The sequence below is a fragment of the Peromyscus eremicus genome, chromosome X (genome assembly GCF_949786415.1).
Source record: "Peromyscus eremicus chromosome X, PerEre_H2_v1, whole genome shotgun sequence".
Taxonomy (NCBI): Eukaryota; Metazoa; Chordata; class Mammalia; order Rodentia; family Cricetidae; genus Peromyscus; species Peromyscus eremicus.
This window is the reverse complement of record NC_081439.1, coordinates 113,523,018-113,544,679: the sequence shown is the minus strand read 5'-3', so window position 1 is coordinate 113,544,679 and position 21,662 is coordinate 113,523,018. Positions and strand designations below refer to the sequence as shown.

The following is a 21,662-nucleotide window of genomic DNA, read 5'->3' as shown; positions in this document are numbered from 1 at the left end:
AGCCTATTCAATACATAAGCAAACCAATGACTGAAAGCATTAAATAAAGTTTCTAAAATAGTGGTCACAAAATCAAAAATAAATACTGTTTTACTCAAAGGCTTTTTTTTTTCTTTTTTCTTTCTTTCTTTTTTTTTCTTTTCTTTTTTCTTTTTTTTTTCTTTTTTTTTTTTTTCTCTGTTAGCACATAAGACCTCTGATATACTTTGGGCCAATATGTGAAGTGTTCCACACCACAGGGCACTTGAGAGGAACTGGTTTCAGATATAGTGTCCAACGTCCTTAGTGCGTTGGTAACCTCTTTAATCTCAAAGAGGTTTAATCTGCTGCTGCCAAGCTTTATTTTGATCTTGATAGGATCCCATTATTTTGCCAGAAGCTCTCTGTACAGCACAGAAAGGTGTACTGTCAAGAGAATTTTGGCAGACGCACTGGAGCTCAGAGCTTACCATCACCAGTTGCCCAGAGTCCATGCTGGTCAGTGAGAAGAACTTTAAAAAGGACCATAGGAAGGCTGCAGCACGATTCTCGGAAGAAACAAACATTTAACATGTGCTGTCGAAGCCAAGATAAAAAGAAGGTTCTTTTCATTTGTAGTTTCCATTGCTTGAGTATGAAAAAAAGTTCACAAATTACCAGGTGTTGCCACCAAAGATATGTTTGCATGGTGAACTTTCTTCCGGGTTCTTTTGAGCATGGATCCACTACAAACTTAAAACACTCTAAAGAGTAGAATTTTGTTCAGTTCAGAAATACAGTTTACGCCATTCAGTGTCTGCTTTAATTGCTGACAGTATACACAGGGTTAATAGTGTTTTGATTGCTTCCCAGAAACTGCAAACTACAGCTACGTAATATCAATATGTCAAATTCGGCCATCTAGTGAAGGCTCAGAGAACAAACAAGGTGTTTTTAGGCAGTTCAATGAAGGATCTAAGAGTTGGGCAGTAAAAAGTTACAAACCCTTTTTATTTTAGAAAAGAGTGAAAAAAAAGCATAGGAGTTATAGATGTCTTATTCTCAGTTTTCTAACTCTCTCTGTCCCACGAACCTGTTTAAAAGATGAGAAAACATGTAAAACATGATGTTTAAGGCAATATAATCAACATAACATTATTGAGAAATAGGGGTATCTTATTGATTCCACATTCTGACTATATTTACTGATAAAGTGGACAGCTTGTTTTCATGGTTCTAAAACTGACCAACTAAAGAAAAGAACAAACAAGTGTGCAGGCTTATACAATCCTCAGCATTCTGGCACCACCCTCATAATTCAATACCATAGAATTAAAATGCGTGCTGCACGTCATCTTTCTGTTTCAGTGTATGTGGTATTCAGACAACACGGCTCATTAAATCAACTTCCATACCTAGTTCCCATTGAGCTGCTGCTGGGTTAGCTGCTGATCAATCGCTATTCTTCCCCGGCTTTTACTCTCTCGTTCCTCATCTTCTTCATCTCGCTCATCATTTCCACTATGGTTTTTACAATACAGTCTACAATGATCAAAGACAAATATCTCAAAATCCTTTGTCTAATGTGGATGAGAATATAATTAAATCATCATTAGCCGAGGTTGGTTCCCTTATAATATATAGGTTTCCTCATTCCCACTTAGTACCATGAGATACATCATCAGGTAAAAGGCACCCGAGGATAAGCCCACATGGCGGAAGGAGACAGTGGCCTCCCAAAAGTTGTCCTCAGATCTCCACATGTACACCATGCCACACATGTGCCTCCAACAAACAAGTAAAACAAATGGAACAAATTTCTTTAAAAAACAAGGTTTTATAGACAGGAGGGCTATTTGAGTTCGAGGCCAACATGGGCTCCAGAGTAACACCCTGTCTTAAAACAATCCTAAACAAAATCCAAAAATCAACTTTCATGTAAACAAATGAACTAACCAAATGCTACAGATTTATTTGAGTCACATAATTTACAATCACGTTTTAAGAAATATAGCTTTAAAAAATATTTACTTTGTATTTTTCTTTGTGTATATGTACATCCAGAATCCAGAAAAGGACACTGGATCCCTTCCCTCAAAGAGCAAAAAGTGCTCTTAACCACTGAGCCATCTCTCTGGTCAGAGAATGTATTAAAGGTGCTTGCTACGAACTCCGATAGCCTGTGTTTAATCCCCAGGACCCACATGGTAAAGAGTACAAATAACCACACACGCACACACGGGGGAGGAGGGAGAGATCTATTCTCTATACCCTGTTACTTTCTGCTTGAATTCTATGACACAGCCTTCCTCAAGCTCATCAAGTGCCTTTGCATCCTGAGCTTCCTTGCCTTCCGCAGATTATCTTTAGCAGCTCTTTTCCCTGCACTGTACTTGACGGTGTCTCCTTATCTACAAGAGCCTTTCAGATTTCTTTTCATTTCCTAACACTGACCTTTTTAAGTTGGGATTGGAACAGACAGCTTCTCAGCTGCACCAAACTGGATTTGTCTAGTACCATTTTATTTGGTTATCTCTCACTCCATTTCATACAAACCAGGAATAAAATCTGAGTTTGGCCGGGCAGTGGTGGCACACGCCTTTAATCCCAGCACTCGGGAGGCAGAGGCAGGCAGATCTTTGTGAGTTCGAGGCCAGCCTGGTTTCCAAAGCGAGTTCCAGGAAAGGTGCAAAGCTATACAGAGAAACCCTGTCTCGGAAAAAAAAAAAAATCTGAGTTTGGTCAGCTTTAGGTCCAGCTTTAGTCTATCAATCAGGATGCTCTACAATGGATCCTGTCCACTTTTAGAGGCATGTGATTTTCAACTGCCCTCTATCAATGATGCTATAATTAAATCGTATGATTACGGCAGCAGTGATCAAGGCAGAGATAGTCCTTGTATATGTAGGTTCCCCTTTAAAAACAAGCAAGTGGTTGCAGGAGTGATTTTTTTTAACATCGTGCTGTTCCAGCAAATATTGATTTGGGCAGGTACACTGTATATTTGAAATTCATGGAAGTTTTAAAGAGAAATAATGTAGGTGGCTTTTGATAATTAGCTGTGGAAGGATAAATGCAAGTTCAAGGCCTGACTAGGCAACCTAGTGAGACCTTGGCAAAAAAGAGAAAGAAAGGGGGGGGAGGAGGGAGGAGCAGAGAGAGGGAGAGAGGGAGAGAGAGAGAGAAAGAAAGAAAAACAAACAAAGCTAGGGACTACCTAGCATGTACATGTTCAATCCCCAGAAACACACACACACACACACACACACACACACACACACACACACACACAATCACAGAAAAGGTGATCTAAAGAAAATATGGTACATGCACTCAATACACTTTGGCTTAGCCAGAAAGAATGCACTGGCATTGGTGCAGGAACTGGATGGAAGTGGAGATCATTCTGTTAATTTAGATCAGCTCCACAAAGACAAGTGTGTGGGAGCTAGGGGCTAGAAAGACCACGAAGCTAAAATGGAGACTATTAAGGATAGGGATTAGAGGGAAACAGAAGAAAGTAACAGGGCCGAGTGTGATTGAAGTGTGTTACATGCATGCTATAACAAATAAAACCCCTTTAAACAGTTAGTATATAGTAACAGAAAGAAAGGAAGGAAGGAAGGAAGGAAGGAAGGAAGGAAGGAAGGAAAGAAAGGAAAGAAAGAGAGAGAGAGAGAGAGAGAGAGAGAGAGAGAGAGAGAGAGAAAGAAAGAAAGAAAGAAAGAAAGAAAGAAAGAAAGAAAGAAAGAAAGAAAGAAAGAAAGAAAGGGGGAGAAGATGATGGTGGTGGGCTGAATCAAACCCGGTTTTAGGTCATTTTTACGCCAGAAAAAGATGGAACAGTGCCCTCTTGTGGTCAGTAGTGGATAGAGGGAGGGCCCAGCAGAAGCCTGGAACCAGACCAATGACTCACTGCAGTGAATACTTCCAAGTAAAGATGTATGGATTGAGGGGTACACTGTGTGACACGCTGGGTCATGCTGCAGCTTCCATGACGAGATTTTCCCTTCCTTTTAAAATTGTATTTTGTTTGGGGGAGTTACAGGGGCAGAAGGTGGGATACAAAGGAACAGGGAGATGAATGGGATCAGGATGCATGATGTGAAATCCACAAAGAATCAATAAAAAGTCCTTAAACAGTAGGTTATTTATTTCTCACAAGGTTTACAACTAACATCTGTGTAGAACAGAAGGTAAGGATGGCTTTGAGTACTGCAACTGAATACAAGCTATGTGGGTGGTATATTTTTTTTTTTTTGAGACAGGGTCTCATTATGTAGCCAATGAGAACAAGCAGTCAAGCCGGGCGGTGGTGGCGCACGCCTTTAATCCCAGCACTCGGGAGGCAGAGGCAGGCGGATCTTTGTGAGTTCGAGGCCAGCCTGGTCTACAGAGCGAGATCCAGGAAAGGCGCAAAGCTACACAGAGAAACCCTGTCTCAAAAAACCAAAAAAAAAAAAAAAAAAGAGAACAAGCAGTCCTAGAGGCAGACCTAAAACTCATATGTAGCCTAGTTGAGCCTCAAACTTATGGTACAAGTGATGCCAATTTAGGATATTTTTGTTCTGTTTCAATGAGACAGGTTTATATAGGCCAAGCTGGCCTCAAACTCAGTGTAGCTGTGGCCGCCCTAGAACTCCTAAGCTTCCAGCCTCCATATCCTGAGCGCTGGGGTTACGAGCATGCATCGCTCTTGCCCAGCTTTTCAGTCTAGTTTTGTTCATTACTTCCCTCCCTGTTGTCCTTTTCCAACACTGCGCATGTCTTTTACTTTTAAACCACGAGTTCAGATAACAAGAGTGAGGACTCTAGGCAGTACCACCACCCATTAACTATCTTCCCTCAAACAGCCTCCGTCGGACTTAAACCTTTGAACCAACTTAAGTTTACAGGAAACGTGGAGAGGGAAGAGGACACACACGTAATGAGACTCAGGGCAGTAAACAGACAAGCAGAAGAATTAGGGATTTTTACGAGAGCTTGCAGAGATCCGAGTGGGGGTGGGGGTGGGGAGTCAGGTGGGGACTGCGCTTACTGTTCATTGTTCTACAGGAGAATCATTTTATAATTTCCCTTCACTGGGGTGCTCCTCGCTCCCCACCCCCTGCCACACGCCACCATGTCCAGCTTCCCTTGCCTTTTAAACTATAAAGCCAGGGCTCAAAAACAGCTGTGAAGGAAGGAAGCCATATTTCAGTGGTACAGATGCCGCTTCATTCGGAAATCCGCCTCTGCATTTGCACCTGTTTGGCTCCTTCTCTCTGTAAGCTACGTGCACAAAGACACTCATTTGAACCCAACAGTCTATCTACAACCGGCACTGCAGGGATTGAAGTCTATTTCACTGTGAAAAGAACGGGAAACAATTGAAATGATCATGGCCAAGTATTTTTTAGAGGTGGCCACTGAAACATGATTTTCTTCCTTTGCTTTTTGAGACAACAGGCTTTCGTGTAGCCTCATATGACCTTGAAAGTGCTATGTAGCAGAGCATGCTCTTGAACTGCTGAACTCCTGCCTCCAATCCCAAGGTGTACACACACCTGTTTTTATGCTATGACAGGGATTAAACTCAGGGTTTCATACACTCTAGGCAAGGTCTCCACCAGCTAAGCCAACCCAGCACTGAATACGATTTTTCTGACAGCTAAAAAATTAATCTAAATGTCTAAAACAGGAACCAATAAAAATTATTAACCCATACAATAGAAAAGTCACACAACCATTAAAAGCACTGTAGAATTGTTAAGTGTCTCATATACAACAAATGGAACACAGATTGTAACAACTGCCTCCTCCTCCTCCTCCTCCTCCATCTGACATCTTCCCTCTGTGCGCCTTGTAGGTGAAGAACGGATCTTGTTTAAGCTGTCATTTTCCCTGTTACACAGGGCACACCAAATTACCTGACAGAAATTATGCTCTGATTACTACTAAGACTACTAAGATAAAATTGTTAACATTTTTGGATTTGCTTAACATTATATTGGTTTCTCGATTAATATGGTAACTAGGTATCTGTTAATGCTAAATCCTTCTATTGAGAAATGTAATACTTCACCTGAGTGCTTAGCAAATGCAATTGTTTCTAAAATTGGTTAAAGTTGATGAGCAGAGAGAAACATCTTCCCTTCACATTTTTGAACTAGTTATTACTGGCATTGCCTTTTTTTTTTTTTTTTTTTTTGGTTTTTCGAGACAGGGTTTCTCTGTGTAGCTTTGCGCCTTTTCCTGGAACTCACTCTGTAGACCAGGCTGGCCTCGAACTCACAGAGATCCGCCTGGCTCTGCCTCCCAAGTGCTGGGATTAAAGGCGTGCGCCACCACCACCTGGCTCTGGTGCGCCACCACCACCTGGCTCTGGCATTGCCTTTTAAAAGGCATCTCATATTGTGCAATCTTATTGTGCTTTCATTAATTTTCCAGAGTTTAGACTTGATTCCTTTGCATTAGCTTGGTAGACAACATCAGTAACAAGAACTAATCATTATATTTATTATACATTTGTGGGTTTTTTTGTGGTGCTGGGAATGAAACTTGGGGCTTCTTGAATGTTCGAGTCAACTGTCTACCACTGCACTATGCTCCAGCCCCTCTTTCTGTTCTCGTTGCAAGAGCTAACCCTCCAGAGCAGTTGAATGAGATGCCGGTAGTTGGCACCTTTGTCTTGTTCCTAATCTGAATGAACAAGTATGTTCAGTCTAATTGTTCCATTAGGAATGAGCATGAGAATCACCTCCAGTTTGATCCTCAGTGCAGACCTCCGGAACTGAAACATCTCCGGTATGTCACAGACATGGACATTTCCCAAAAGAGTCAGTCTAAGTCTGGTGATTCGGAGGCCCAACCCTCAACACTAAATAAACTATTTGTTCTTTTCTCCTGGACACCCTATTATGACTCTTAACTTAGCAAAGGTGCCATTGAGACCATACTCTAAGATTCAGAAATTGACACTCAAAGTTATAAAGTGGCCTTTCATCATTTACCTGGAAGGTGGTGACATGATTTTTCTTTATTTATAATAGATCAAATGAACACTTATTTTCCAATTTTAAACATCGTGATTACAGAGCTGCATTTATGTTTATAGTTTACAGTGACTTTATACACACACACACACACACACACACACACACACACACACACACACAATGAGACAGGTGCAGTTTGTTGCTATTACAGTAAAGCAAGCCTTATACAATAATGGAAGTCTTCTATCTCTTAGTATGTGTTAGATCTCTATAGGATATTCACATTATCTGTTGCTTTAGCATTAGCATGTTATGTGGGTACCCAAAGGTCTTGATGACTCAATGTGCAACTGATTTTTCCACAAACATGAGACCTCGGAGTAATTGGTTTATTGCATATTAGTTACTGTTTTACTGTACATTAAGCCCATGGAAGTATTTCACAACTCTCAAGGGCAAATCAAGCTTCAGGGATTCCTATCAAATTTACTCTCCGTGTGAGGAAGGGAATGAAATTACTATGGATACTCTGGTAAGTGGAAGACTCATTATAAAAAGTGATGTGCAATCCCAAATTTCAGAATATATTCTGTCTCCCTCCCTTGTAAGTATTGAAAGTAGAACTTTACACACACCAAGCAAGTATTTTAATCCCAGCATGTCAGGCAGAGCAGAAGCAAAAAGGAGACAAGCTGAATGAAGATACTATTGCTGATTAACCAGGTGAAACTGTTGATAAGTTAGACTAGGTGTAGTTGTGAAGACAGAAGCCAAAAGATGGCTTGGCAAGATGATAAAGTAAAAGACTGGAAGGCTAGACAAGGTGTACACACCTTTAATCCCAGCACTAAGGAGGCAGGTATGTGTGATGTCGAGGCCAAAACAAGCCTAGAATTTGATCTCAGTGATGGAGTGCTTACTTGGCATGTGTACCCCAGAACACCTGTGCCATGTTTACCTCTGTCTTTTACATCTCAGCTCCAGCAGTTTTGTTTTCTGTTTTTAGCAAACTCTTAAACACTTCCTACCACAGGTTAGGTTAGCTCTTCCTAGATGTTCACATAATTCATCATTGAGCACTGACTTGTCTGGTCATTTAATTAAACAATAGAGTTGTTGGGAGAGCCCAACAAACCGTAAGTTTCCTAAGGACAGTCTTGTGCCTGAGTGATCACTAGTGAATGACCAACACATACAGTCAGAGAAAAATACTAACTGTAGTTCTCATTCCTGAAACACTGTCAAAGAATAGAGATTAAGAAAACTAGTGTTGCCGGGCGGTGGTGGCGCACGCCTTTAATCCCAGCACTCGGGAGGCAGAGCCAGGCGGATCTCTGTGAGTTCGAGGCCAGCCTGGGCTACCAAGTGAGTTCCAGGAGAGGCGCAAAGCTACACAGAGAAACCCTGTCTCGAAAAACCAAAAAAAAAAAAAAAAAAAAAAAGAAAACTAGTGTTATCGTTCTAAGGGCACTAACTTACTGGCATGTTAAAGAAAATAGACAATTGTTATCTTACTTGTAAATTCCTCGTGACATATTTTCAATGTATTTTGCTTTGTCTTGGACTCCACAGTGGTAATGGTAGGTTTTAACACAGGCTTTTATTTCACATCCAATAGTAGCACCAGGCTGACTGCAAAGTGTACATTTCTGTTGAAAGAAAGAAAGAAAGAATAATTAGAAGCAGTACTTTAAGGTTTAGGCAATCTTATTTACTCTGTTTTAAGCCTACTTTAGCCAACTACTTCAGTTTATACAGACACGGCAGCCAGGAGTTGGGGAAATGATGCAGTGGTTACAAGTACTTGCTGCTCTTGCAGAGAACTAGAGTCCAGTTCCCAGCAACCATGTTGCACAGCTCACAAATACCTTTAACTCCAGCTACCTGGTACTCACAGGTTACAGGCAGCTTGCAACTGCTTGTAACTCCAGGTACTTGATGCCTTGCTTCCATGGGCACCCACATACATGTCTGCATACAGGCACACACACATATACACAGGCAAAAATAAGTATTAAAAAATTAAGAAAACAGCAGCTATTTTTTACTAAAAAATACACCAACAAAGCAAACTTATATAGCATATAATCAAAGCTATGACACCATATATGGCTGGACTCTAAATACAGACGATACTCCTTAATTCTGCCAAGTACAAAAAGAATAATATATGTATTTTAGTGATTTGATTCCTTTTCCTTCCTGAAATCAGATCCTTTCCTATTATGATTGGAAAAAAAATGAGAAAAACAGGAAAGCAATCCCTCCATTAGGAGGCTCACGACTAAGTTTCCAGAATGGCAAAGGGAGACTGATCGGGCTGAAATCCTTTCAAAACTTCTCAGCTTCTCCTAAATAATGCTGTGAGATTAACAGGTGCTCATTGCAAAAGAGATTTTACACTGCAGTAAGTCTGACAAACATAAAACAGGCAGTTTGCCCTTTTCCAGAATGTTCCATAGCCCTTCTCCAGGGAGGGGGCATAGTAAATAGCTTACAAGTTTATTCAACTGCAGCTAGCCTTTTATTTTTGGAGTGGTGGGGGAGGATCATGATGGACTAATTTCTATCAGAGTATGTACAGGGGATTGCTAGCTTAGCATTTACCCTAACCTTTAACAGAGCTGTACAATAAATTTATCAAGAGAACTGAATTTTTGTCCCACTCACTTATTTAGACTTCTGTTAAACAACACAGCACTGTTGCGTAAGAGGATAGATGATTTTCCTATATGTTTAGTACTAAAGATTTCAGCTTCAAAGTAATCAAATTTAACAACCAAATGACCTGAATCTAAAGAACAGATAATTGTCACATTTTAAAATAGGAAGTTCCACAAAGAAAAGGTCATTTCTAGTGGAGTTGGAAAAGGACCATAAATATCTGAAACTACCACATGAAAGCCTGAAGGACAGATTCACAACAGACTGACCACCCCATCCAGAACCACCCACGATGTACCTGATAGGTAAACCATGGATGATATAGTCCTTCCTGTGTAATATTAGTATGGCAACAAGAGTTAAAACTGAATCTATTCATGCCCTTATTAAGTGTAATTCCTGGTTCATTTCTTTCTAAAAAGTTATGTGTTCTGAGTGTTTTGCCTGTATGTATATATGGATGTGCACCACACGAATGCCTAGATCCCTTGGAACCGGAGTTACAAATAGCTGAGTACCATGTGGGTGCTGGGGATTGAACCTGGGTCCTCTGTAGGAGCAGCCAGTACGCTTAACTGCTGAGCCAATGCTCCAGGCCCTTATTTAAATTTTTCAAAAGATTTACTTTATTTTTAAATCTTTGTTTGTTTGTTTTTCGAGACAGGGTTTCTCTGTGTAGCTTTGCGCCTTTCCTGGATCTCACTCTGTAGACCAGGCTGGCCTCGAACTCACAAAGATCCGCCTGGCTCTGCCTCCCGAGTGCTGGGATTAAAGGCGTGTGCCACCACCGCCCGGCTTACTTTATTTTTAAATCTTTTTAATATTTATTCATTTTGTTTTTGAAACAGGGTTTCTCTGTATAGCTCTGGCTATCCTGGAACTTGCTCTACAGACCAGGCTGGCCTGGAACTCACAGAGACCTGTCTGCCTCTGCCTCCAGAGTGCTGGGATTAAAGGCGTGTGCCACCACCGCCTGGCCTTTATTTTATTTGATGTGTATGGGTGTTTTGTCTGTATGTCTTTCTATGCACCACCACATGCTAGCAGTGCCTGCGGAGGCCAGAAGAGGGTGGAGTCCCCTGGAATGGTAGTTACAAATGACTGTAAACCATCATGTGGGTGCTAAGAATTGAGCCTCGTTTCTCTGGAAGAGCGGCAAGGGCTCTTAACCACTGAGTCATCTCTCCAGCCCCTTCTTTAATTTTTCACAAGATTTATTTCAATTGTGTATATATGGTGTATCTGTGTGTGGAAATGTACATCAGAAGAGGGTGTTGGATCCCCTGGAGCTAGAGCTACAGCGAGTTGTGATGTGGGTGCTGGGAACCTAACTCAGGTCCTCTAAACGAGTAGTACATTCTCTTAAACCTTGAGCCATCTCTCCAGTCTCTGTAATTCCCACTTTAGACAGAAATATGGAGGATGAACAAACAAGTTTAAAAAGCAAACAAATGTAGTTTGTGTCCATCAACAAGTCAGAGAAAGTGAGATAGAGGGGGCTGGAGAGATGGCTAGGCAGTTAAGAGCACTAGTTGCTCTTCCAGATGAACCAGGTTCGATTCCCAGCAACAACATGATGGCTCACCACTGTCTTTAGATCCAGTTCCCGAGTACCCAATGCCACCTTCTGACCTCCATGGGCACCGATGCACATGAATGCATGCAGACAAGACACCTATACACATAAAATTAAAAGAGACAGAGATTGGAAAGAGGAGGTACTGGCCTGTATGTGTAAGGGAGATATATATATATACATACATACATACATATATGAACCAAATGTAGGGGCCCGAGAGATGGCTGAGAATATATCACTCTTGCAGGGAATTCAGATTTGGTTCTAGCATCCACACTGTGGCTCACAACCTCCTGTAACTCCAGCTGCAGGGAATCTAATGCCCTTTTTTTGGCCTCTGCAGGAACATGCAGAAACACATATACATATACAAAGACAAAGACACAGACACACACACACACACACACACACACACACACACACACACACACACGAGAAAATCTACAAAAGGGAAAGAACCAAAGGTGACATTTCATAGGAGACCACCACTGGGGCTTGCTGTCCACCAGTCTAGCTTCAGGGTCAGAAAAACACTGTATCTCAAAGGCACAAGGAGGAGAGGAGCAGGGTAGGACACATGACATCTGACTCTTGTTTTCAGATGCACTCACACAGGCGGGAGTAACCCAAACACACACATGCACCCCCCCCCACACACACACACACAAAAATAAGTGAAAAACTTCACGCAGTAAGAATGAAAAGCACAGGTGAAATAAGTGCCACAAATTATCTGTGAATGATGACTCAGGAGAGAAGACAGGAATCTGCTACTAGCTGGAATGAAATGTTTCACAACAAAACTTGAAAGACGCTTGCATTCCACTGGCCCTCCACATTCATCAGCTCTAAGGTTACACTTCTTAAAGCTACTGATGCTGATGATCAGGTTATATTTAAAACTATGAAGTACTTTTTATTCAATTTCTGCATAACTGGATAAATAGGGGATGCGCCCTAATTTAAAGCAGAATCAAGAATATTATGGTACATATATTCACAAATATAATCACAGACCATCCTTTTTCCTCGCTTAATCTCCTGAAGTACAGTTTTAATATCAAAATCTCCAAATTCTGCTCTTGATGTTGTTGTGAGCTGAACAGTCCCAGAAGAGAACAACTGGAAAAGAAAAACACAGAACATAACCACTTAACAGTTCTTCTGAGAAAAGTTTGAACAGTGCAGTACCAAAGTATTCTGTTTCTATAACTCCCAGAGCAAAAGACTGCCTAAAGAATCACTATCAACTCAAGTACTTCAAATATTTTCCTGTCTCATTACAACAGAAACCAAGGTGGAACTAATTAAAAACCCAACTAAGATTGCTAATTGGAGCTAAGGTTAAATACCCTGCTTTAAATAACAAAGATCTCAATAATACCACCACCCTATTTGCCCAACTATTTAATATTCCCAGAAAGTTTTAAAAATTAGTTTAAATTGGCAAACTTCTATTAGCGATACAGATTAGAATCCTTTCTTATCTTTTATTTTCAAAACATGTATGTCTAAAATCTACTCCATAGGAGTCCTTGAAGGACACACATTTTGAAAAAGAAAATTCTGGGTAAATACAGTATGAACTCTAGTCCAGATTTCTGTTTATCTGGGGCGGTATTGTCTTAAGTTTTTTATTATGCTATATATTTCTGTATGTGCCACTGCACATACAGAACTTGCAGGAGTCAGTTCTCTCTTTCTGCTATACAAGTCTTGGAAGCAGCAAGTGCCTTTACCTGCGGAGCCATTTCAAAGGCCCAATTATTTAGATTTTGAGACAGTGTCTCACTATGTGTTCTAGGCTGGCCTTGAACTCAAACTTGAGATGCTCTTTCTGTTTCAGCTTCCCTAGTGCTGGGTTCACAGGCTTGTGACTTCACATCTAGTAACAACTTCTTCCTATTCTTCTTTTTTTTTTTTTTTTTTTTTGGTTTTTCGAGACAGGGTTTCTCTGTGTAGTTTTGGAGCCTGTCCTGAAACTCACTCCGTAGCCCAGGCTGGCCTCAAACTCACAGAGTTCCACCTGGCTCTGCCTCCCAAGTGCTGGGATTAAAGGTGTGTGCTACCACCGCCCGGCTAGTAACAACTTCTTTTTTTTTTTTTTTTTTTTTTTTGGTTTTTCGAGACAAGGTTTCTCTGTGTAGCTTTGCGCCTTTCCTGGAACTCGCTTTGGAGACCAGGCTGGCCTCGAACTCACAGAGATCCGCCTGGCTCTGCCTCCCGAGTGCTGGGATTAAAGGAGTGCGCCACCACCGCCCGGCTAGTAACAACTTCTTATATAAATAACTTTTAAAAATTAATCTTAAGTGAGATGAGTAATTCAACACAATCTAGCTTAAAAGATTAATCAGGCTAGGATATAAGGATGTAAAGATAGAATCTCTACAAGGAATTTCAGTTTATTAGGAAAGATACATTCATAAATAACTGCAATACAGTGTGCTAAGTACCATAACAGTGATATTTATTAGGTTATAAGTTGAAGCCCAAGACATTTATAAACATTATAAATGTTTTTATGATTATTATAAAGATGAAATTCTTATATTCATAAAGTAATTGTAGAGTATTTCAATATGGTAAGTATAATTAATATTACTTCAAGTCCTGTTTTTTTTTTTTTAAATCTGAAGTATAATAAAATTTGGGGGCAGGTGGTAGTGGTGCACACCTTTAATCCTAGCATTCAGGAGTCAGAGGCAGGTGGATCTCTGACTTTGAGGCTAGCCTAGTCTACAGAGTGGGTTCTAGGACAGCCAGGGCTCCACACTGAAACCTTGTCTCAAAAAACTAAAAGATTTGGGAGCATAACATATTACTTGGGATGTCTTATATTCATTGTCAACTTAACACAATCTATAATCACCTTATAGACAAATCTCTGGGCATGTCTGTGAGGGAATTTCTAATTAGGCTGAGGTGGGGAGACATACCCTAAATGTGGGTGGCATCATTTCATGGGCTGGGGTTCCAAACTGAATAAAGGAGAAGCAAGCTGAGCACAAACATTCACTGTTCCCTGCCTCATGACTGTGGATACAAGATGAGCAGCTGCCTGAAGCTCCTGCCATACCACTACTTCCCCACCACAATGGACCTTCCCCTTAAAGTAGAATCCAAACTGAACAAACCCTTCCTCTTTTTCTGTTTTCCTTCTTCCTGTCTTTTCTTCCTTTCTCACTATGGAGCTCGCTGGTCTGTCTCCCACTGCTGGAATTAAAGGCATACATACACCGCTACACCCAGCCCAAGCTCTTCCTTTCTTAAGTTGCTTTGGTCAAGTATTTTGTAAAGCAATGAGGAAAGTAACTAATACTTCACTCTGCAAAGCTCTAAAACAATGTTTGAAACGAAAGTACTCGATTAGATTACCAGCTAAACGATTTTTTAAAAACACAGAAGAACCACGCTTACCATGCACTTATAATGTGCGGCTGCCTTCTTGGCATTAAATATATGCAACTTCCCTCTTGCTTCATTTTCTTCCTCCCCTACATGGCAAAATCCACATTTAGGCCTGGTGTCATTAGGACTGCTCCTGTGTGGAGACCTATCTCGCTGTAAATATAAAAGGGGGGAAAGACACTTAGAATGGATTTAATACTTCAAACAAATAAAACTTACCTGTAGACAGTTTGAAGGAAACTACTCATGTTCCAACACACAGGAGGAATCCACTAGTTTTCTACTTACGTAGGAACTACTTTCCATTTCGTCTGTTCCATGGGAGGATGTAGATCTGGTGTCTTCCGGCAGCCCTTTAAAATTAGTTTTCCTTGGTCTTCCTTTACGACTTTTCTTCTTAGTCTTTGGAGATGAAGGCTCCAGTTCATGCTCATTAAAACTTTCTTCTAAATCAGCTGCTCAAAAAGAAACCAAAACTTTACATGGATCAACCTTAACAACCAGCACTAGTTCCATGAGTCTCCAGGCGCTATGCTTTTTATTAGCATGAAATGGCCCCTAGAAACAAAGAGGCCTGGTCTGTGGTATATTAAAACGAGCAAAATCCAATGTTTCAGATAATTGAACACAAAAAGTGAGATCGTAATCACTGTAACCTTATTTCCTTTGACTCTGTAATTCTGTAAAAATGAGTGTTGTGATACTGGTTGTGTGGCTTTTAAGCATCATTACAGTTATGATAAAATAACCTCAGTCACACTGAGCACGAGGCAAGTGTTAGCAGAGACCTTAGCCTCCATCACTGCAGTTCTACTGGAAAGCACTGATGTATATAGTTCATCCACTGTGATAACTGAATGAACAACTTCAACTTGAAAGCCACTCATGACTGAACTAATTGATGAGTAATTAAACATACCCTAAGTACAGAAAGAAGCTCTAACAAGCATTAAAAGGCCATTTGTGAGTTAGCTGCATAAAGTTTCGTTAAACTCTTAGGAATTTTACTACTTTACCCATAAATAAGAAAAGAATTCTACAATTAACAGAAAGGATTTCATTCAGTTATTCACTATAAATATTTATTTATTAAAGGCCCATTATATGGGCCTCTGAGATGGCTTGGTGGGTTAAGGTGCTTGCTGCCCAAGCTTGGCAGTCTAAGTTCAATCCCCAGAACTGACATAAAGGTGGAAGGAAAGAAACAAAATCACAAAGTTGTCCTCTGCATCTGCTCTCTGGCACATACATGCATCATATATACACATAGTTTTAGCAAACGTTTTTTAGTATAACTACTTAGAAGATAATGTATTTGCTATTATTAAAAATGGCAATAAAAACAAAATATTGATTTGCCTCGGGGCCAAACTATAAAAGTTTTAGACAAAACCTCCTAATACATTCATTGGTTTTCCATTAGCATGTTACTGATTGTAATTCTACAAACTAATTTCTCAATGAGAAATTGTATCAGCTCCTATTCTCAGATCCAATGTCATAGGATATACATCCATAATGGGGGCGGGGAAGGAGAACTCAATTAGCATATCTGAGTACACATAAACTCAGGGATAATACAAGTATTAGATTATAAACCAGTTATACCAATTAGTCCCAGAGAGTGAGGAGAGAGAAGTTTTGAAACCATTAGGTTGAGAAATGGTCGCTCAGCAGGTTAAAGTTCTTGGTGCCAAGCCTGATGATCTGAGTTTGATCCCTAGGATCCACATGATGGAAGGAGAGAACTGACTCCCACAAGTTGTCCTGTGACCTCCAAATGCACACTGTGGTATGTACAAGGCCCCCAAAACACACACACACACACACACACACACACACACACACACACACACACACACACCACACACACACACACAAATGTAGCCAAAACTTTTCAAGTAATTTTAATAGCACCTTTGTACTATTTAGTGTTTTAAATAAGTAATGTGCTGCTTTTCTAATCATAAAAATGAGGATTGTTTTTCCATCACTGATGAGAACATAAGCTAGCACAATTTTTATTCTATTTTACTTTTTTAAAAAAAGATGCTTATTTTTATGTGTTTGGATGTTTTGTCAGCATGTAATATGTTCACTACCTATGTGCCTGGTGACCAAGGACATCAGAAAAGAGCATCAGATCCCCCAGAACTAGAGTTATAAACAGTTATAAGCCACCATGTGGGTGCTAGGAAAAAACTCAGTCTCTCTGCAACAGCTGCATTTCTTCAAACCCCCTTTAAATTTTTCTGACACAGGTTTTTACTCTGTAGTCTGGACTGGCCTTGCACTTATGGCATTCCTCCTACCTTGACCTCCTGAGTGCTGGGATTATAGGTTTGAGTGACTGTATCCATTGCCTAAAAATGATCTTAAACCAATTTCCATAATCCTAGTTCCTTGTAGATAATGAAATGTTTAGGGATTATAAACCGTCCTAGTAATGTACTTCTACAAGCACTGACCAGTAGCAATAGTTATATGTTAGACCTAGTTGCTGTTACCAATACTCACCTTTTAAAGAGATTTATTTTTGTGTTTGTGTACGTGCACATTCATGCTGCTTTCTGTGGTGATATTTTATTTGTGCTGAAATGTGATGATATTTTATCTGTACTTTAATAAATAAAGCTTGTCTGGAGATCAGAGGAAAAACCAAGCCATTATAAGTAAACACAAAAGTCATGAATGGTAGCACACACCTTTAATCCTATCACTTGGCAGGCAGAGATCTGTCTGGATCTCTGTGAGTTCAAGGCCACACCGGAAACAGCCAGGTGTGGTGGCACACACCTTAAATTCCAATACTAGTTAACCATGGAGGTCTGTACAGACAGACAAGGTGTGACAGAGCTGGGCAGGAAGAGGAACTGATGTAGCTGGATAGAGAACAAATCAGATGGCAGAACAGCAAGGAATACAAGCGTAGGTAGACAGGAAGTAACTTGCATTCTGAAGCTGCAGAGTTGGTGAGGTAAGGTTAGCTGTGACTGTTCCTATTCCTCTGATCTCTCTCAGGCTTTAACCCCTATTTCTGGCTCTGTGTTTTTTATTAATAAGACAGTTTAGAAATTCATCTACAGCTTTATGCAGAGGCCTGAAGAGAATGTTGGACCCACAGGAGCTGGAGTTAGAGGAGAAACCACCTCATGTGAGTACTGGGGACTGAACTCTGGTCCTCTTAAAGAGCAGCAAGTGCTCTTAACCACTGATCCTTTTCTTCAGTCCTACATTTATTCATTTTAAGTTTTTGAAGTTGTGTCTCTTTTTATTGTATGTGTATGGGTGTTTTGCCTGAATATATATGTCTGTGCACAATGTACATCAGTGTCTGCAGAAGCTAGGAGAAGTGTAGGCCCTCTGGAATTGGAGTTATAGACTGTTGTTAGTTGCCATGTGGGTGCTGGGAACCAAACCAAGGTCCTCTGTAAGAGTATCTAGATCTCTGAATTGCTGGGCCATCTCTCTGGCTCTGTACTTATTGTTTTTAAAATGCTGCTTTTAAGAGATGGCTCAGGCTCAGTGGGTAAAATTGCTTGTCACTAAGCCTGACAATCTGAGTTTAGTCCCTGCATGTACACAAATACTCATGCATGCACAAACACATACAAAAAAATAAAGAAATGTACAAATGAACAAAAATAAAATACTTTAAAATTTTTAAAGGATGCTGGATGGTGGTGCACGTCTTTAATTCCAGCAAAGGCAGGTGGATTTCTGTGAGTTCAAGGACAGCCTGGTTACAAGCAAGTTACAGGACATCCAGAGCTGTTACAGAGAAACTCAGTCTCAAAAAAATCAAAAATAAAAAAATTAAAGGAATAAACAATATAGCTCCTATCCAGACACACACAGGAAAAACTTGTAAAGATGTAGTGCTTAGCTAAGCATGGTGGCATATGTCCATAGTCTTAGCATTCAGGCTAAAAGCAGCATGATCTTGAGCCGGAGGCCAACACGGGCTACATCATAAGACCCTGTTTCAAAACAGCACTACTGGACAAATTACATAGGACTTAATTCTGTTCATTCTTGCCCACGTTTTACGGCATAAACTTCTCACTAAGAGCAGAAAAGAATGACAGGAGTTTAAGAACACTATTCAATACCATACACAGCTACCACAGTAGATGACACAAAGTAGGCACATCAAGGAAAATTCTACTAGTGTTATCCAGTCATTGGCTCTCTAGTGCTCTGTAAAAAGCCGGGTACCTTTCCATCTGCACCACTTAGCTAAGCCACAACTTCTTGAGCTTGATCTTGTTAAAAGACAGTCCTTTTTAGAAAGTCAGTGTAAGGTTTAAGATTAGACACTTGTAATAAACTCCTAGATGTTGCTCATCCTGCTGATCTATAGACTACACTCTGAGTAGAAAGGATCTATGACACTCACTTCCTCTCCCAGCGGCTAACAACTACCAACTCCTGATCTTGTCACCTCACACAGCAGGCTTTCTTCAGCACACAGCTCTTTTCTGTTCCACTGTCTTCATTCTAGCTAATTTCAACTGACCATATGGGCAAGCCAACAAACACCCAGCCACTCAGTTCCCTAACCTTCAATGATGTCCTCCATCAAGCACCCAATTCACATAGTCACACCCAGAAACATCATTATTACCTAAAATGCTTCTACCTCTGAAATTCCTTTATGTAACTTTGAGAAATACATGTTTGTGCTGTGGGATAATACTTTTGTACACTGGTTTAATAAAACACTGATTGGCCAGTAGTCAGGCAGGAAGTATAGGTGGGATAAGCAGACAAGGAGAATTCTGGGAAGAGGAAGGCTGAGGAGGAGATGCCAGCCTGCTGTCCAGGGAGCAGCATATAATGGCACACAGGTAAAACCACGGAACATGTGGCAACATATAGATTAACAGAAATGTGTGGTGATATTTTTTTTTGTGCTGAAATGTGATATTTTATTTGTATATTAATAAATAAAGTTTGCCTGGAGATCAGAGGTCATAGCCATAAACAGAAGTCAGGCAGTGGTAGCACACGCCCTTAATCTTAATTTGATCACATGGCAGGCAGAGTCTCTGTGTGGTTAAGGACACAGCCAGCGTGGTGACCCATGCCTTTAATCCCAGTACTAACCACAGAGACCTGGAGGTCTGTATAGACAGGCAGTGATGAGGAAGTGATGTGGCTGGGCTTAGAGCCAATGAGAAGGCAGAACAGGAAGGCAATAAAGGCACAGGCGAGGTGGGAAGCTAAGGTTAGTTGGCAGTTATTGCTCTGATCTCTACCGCTTGCACCTCTGTATTTGGCTCTGTGTTTCTTATTTAATAAGATTGTTTAGAAATTAATCTACAGAAATGGGCTGAGTTTAAGTGTAAGAGCTAGTCAGTAGTTAGCCTAAGCTAAAGGCTGAGCAGTTTTAATTCATATAAGCCTCTGTGCATTTACTTGGGTCTGAGCGGCTGCGGACCGGGCGGGACACAAGAAAACTTCCAGCTGCATGTTTCCTTTCCCAGCACCCGTATAGTGGCTTGCAACAATCCAGAATTCCAGTTCCAGGGGATCCAGAGCTGCCTTCTGGCCTTCTCCATGGACGCTGGGCATGCATGTAGTGCACAGACATACACACAGGCACATAAAATAAAAATACATCTAAAAAACACTGACTATAAGATTATGGCTCAAGTTCCAGAATGTAAGTATAAACATACACTATATAACAAGGAAACAAAAAGGCCTGATATTCTATAGAAGTATACCATGAACTCAAAAATTCAAGCCAATTTGAAGTTGTTCACAAAGTATGAAATAGAATCAAAACTCTTGCCAGGCAGTGGTGGTGCACACCTTTAATCCTAGCACTCAGGAGGCAGAGGCAGGCAGAATTCTGTGAGTTCGAAGCCAGCCTGGTCTACAGAGCGAGTTCCAGGCTAGGCTCCAAAGCTACACACACACACACACACACACACACACACACACACACACACACAAAAACCCTGTCTCGAAAAAACCAAAAACCAAAAAAACTCTCACTCAGCAAAAGGAACTCAAAATCATTCTAGTTAGGTCTTTGGGAGTAAGGGCACTTGCTGCTAAGGCTAAAGACATGAGTTCAATCCTGGGTTACAAATGGCAGAAGGAAAAGACCAACTCCTACAAGTTGGTTTCTGTCACACACACACACACACACACACACACACACACACACACGCTCGCACTAAATAAATGTAAAAAAACACCCAATTTTTAATTACCCTTCTTTATACAGTCTGCACTATAGTGGCTTTTCTCTACCACTAGATGGTACTATTGGCTTTAGTAGGCAGAAAATAAAATGGGAGCCAGCTATGTTAATCAGTATATATTAATCATCTTTAAGTATCTCAAGTTTCCTGTCCCAATATATTCATATACTTGTACTAATCAGATCGTGAATCTTAATCCTCAGCTCTTAACATAGACAGCTACTCTAATCATAAAAGGGAACTGCATAAATACACTGTTAAAATCTGAAGGAACAGAATAATAGGAAAGCTTCCTTATGATGGTTCCTTCTTCCTTTTTCATATAATGTTTGGGATAAAACCCAGAGCATTATGCATGCCAAGCAAGCCACATACTACTGAGCTACACTGCCAGTCCCTACTTATAACCCTTCACAAAAGATTTTTGATTCAGTTCTAGAACTGAGTGAAGAAAATTAGAAAAATAGTTGTATGGGATGTTCAATCACACTCTATCACCTGGAAAGTATTTTGTTCTTATTGTTTATCCATTCTATTTCCAATGAGGCCACAAGAGGGCACTAGATCCCCCAGAGTTGGAGTCACAGACAGATGTGAGGTGCCTGATGTGGATACTAGAAACCAAACTTTAGTCCTCCAGAATAGCACCAAATGCTCTTACCCTCCAAGCCATCTATCCAGCCCTACACTCTCCATTAAAAAAAGAAAAAGCATAGAAAGTTTTTTTAAAAATTCATTTATTTTTATTTATGGATATGTATGTGCCTGTTTATCTATATTCAATGCTGAATTTATATTTAACTACTATTTTAATTGTATGTATTTGTAGAATATACCATAATAACTCAATACACGGAT

At 40.4% G+C, this 21,662-nt stretch overlaps 1 protein-coding gene across 1 annotated transcript in view; it reads right to left on the bottom strand.

The window, feature by feature from the left end:
- Positions 1 to 940: 940 nt before the first annotated feature.
- Positions 941 to 21,662, bottom strand: part of Phf6 (PHD finger protein 6) — a 42,965-nt gene continuing 22,243 nt past the window's right edge. The window contains 6 exon segments of the mRNA XM_059250508.1: positions 941 to 1,051; positions 1,374 to 1,500; positions 8,451 to 8,584; positions 12,196 to 12,300; positions 14,596 to 14,739; positions 14,875 to 15,041. Coding sequence (XP_059106491.1) covers positions 1,374 to 1,500; positions 8,451 to 8,584; positions 12,196 to 12,300; positions 14,596 to 14,739; positions 14,875 to 15,041 — 677 coding nt within the window. The 3' untranslated portion in view covers positions 941 to 1,051.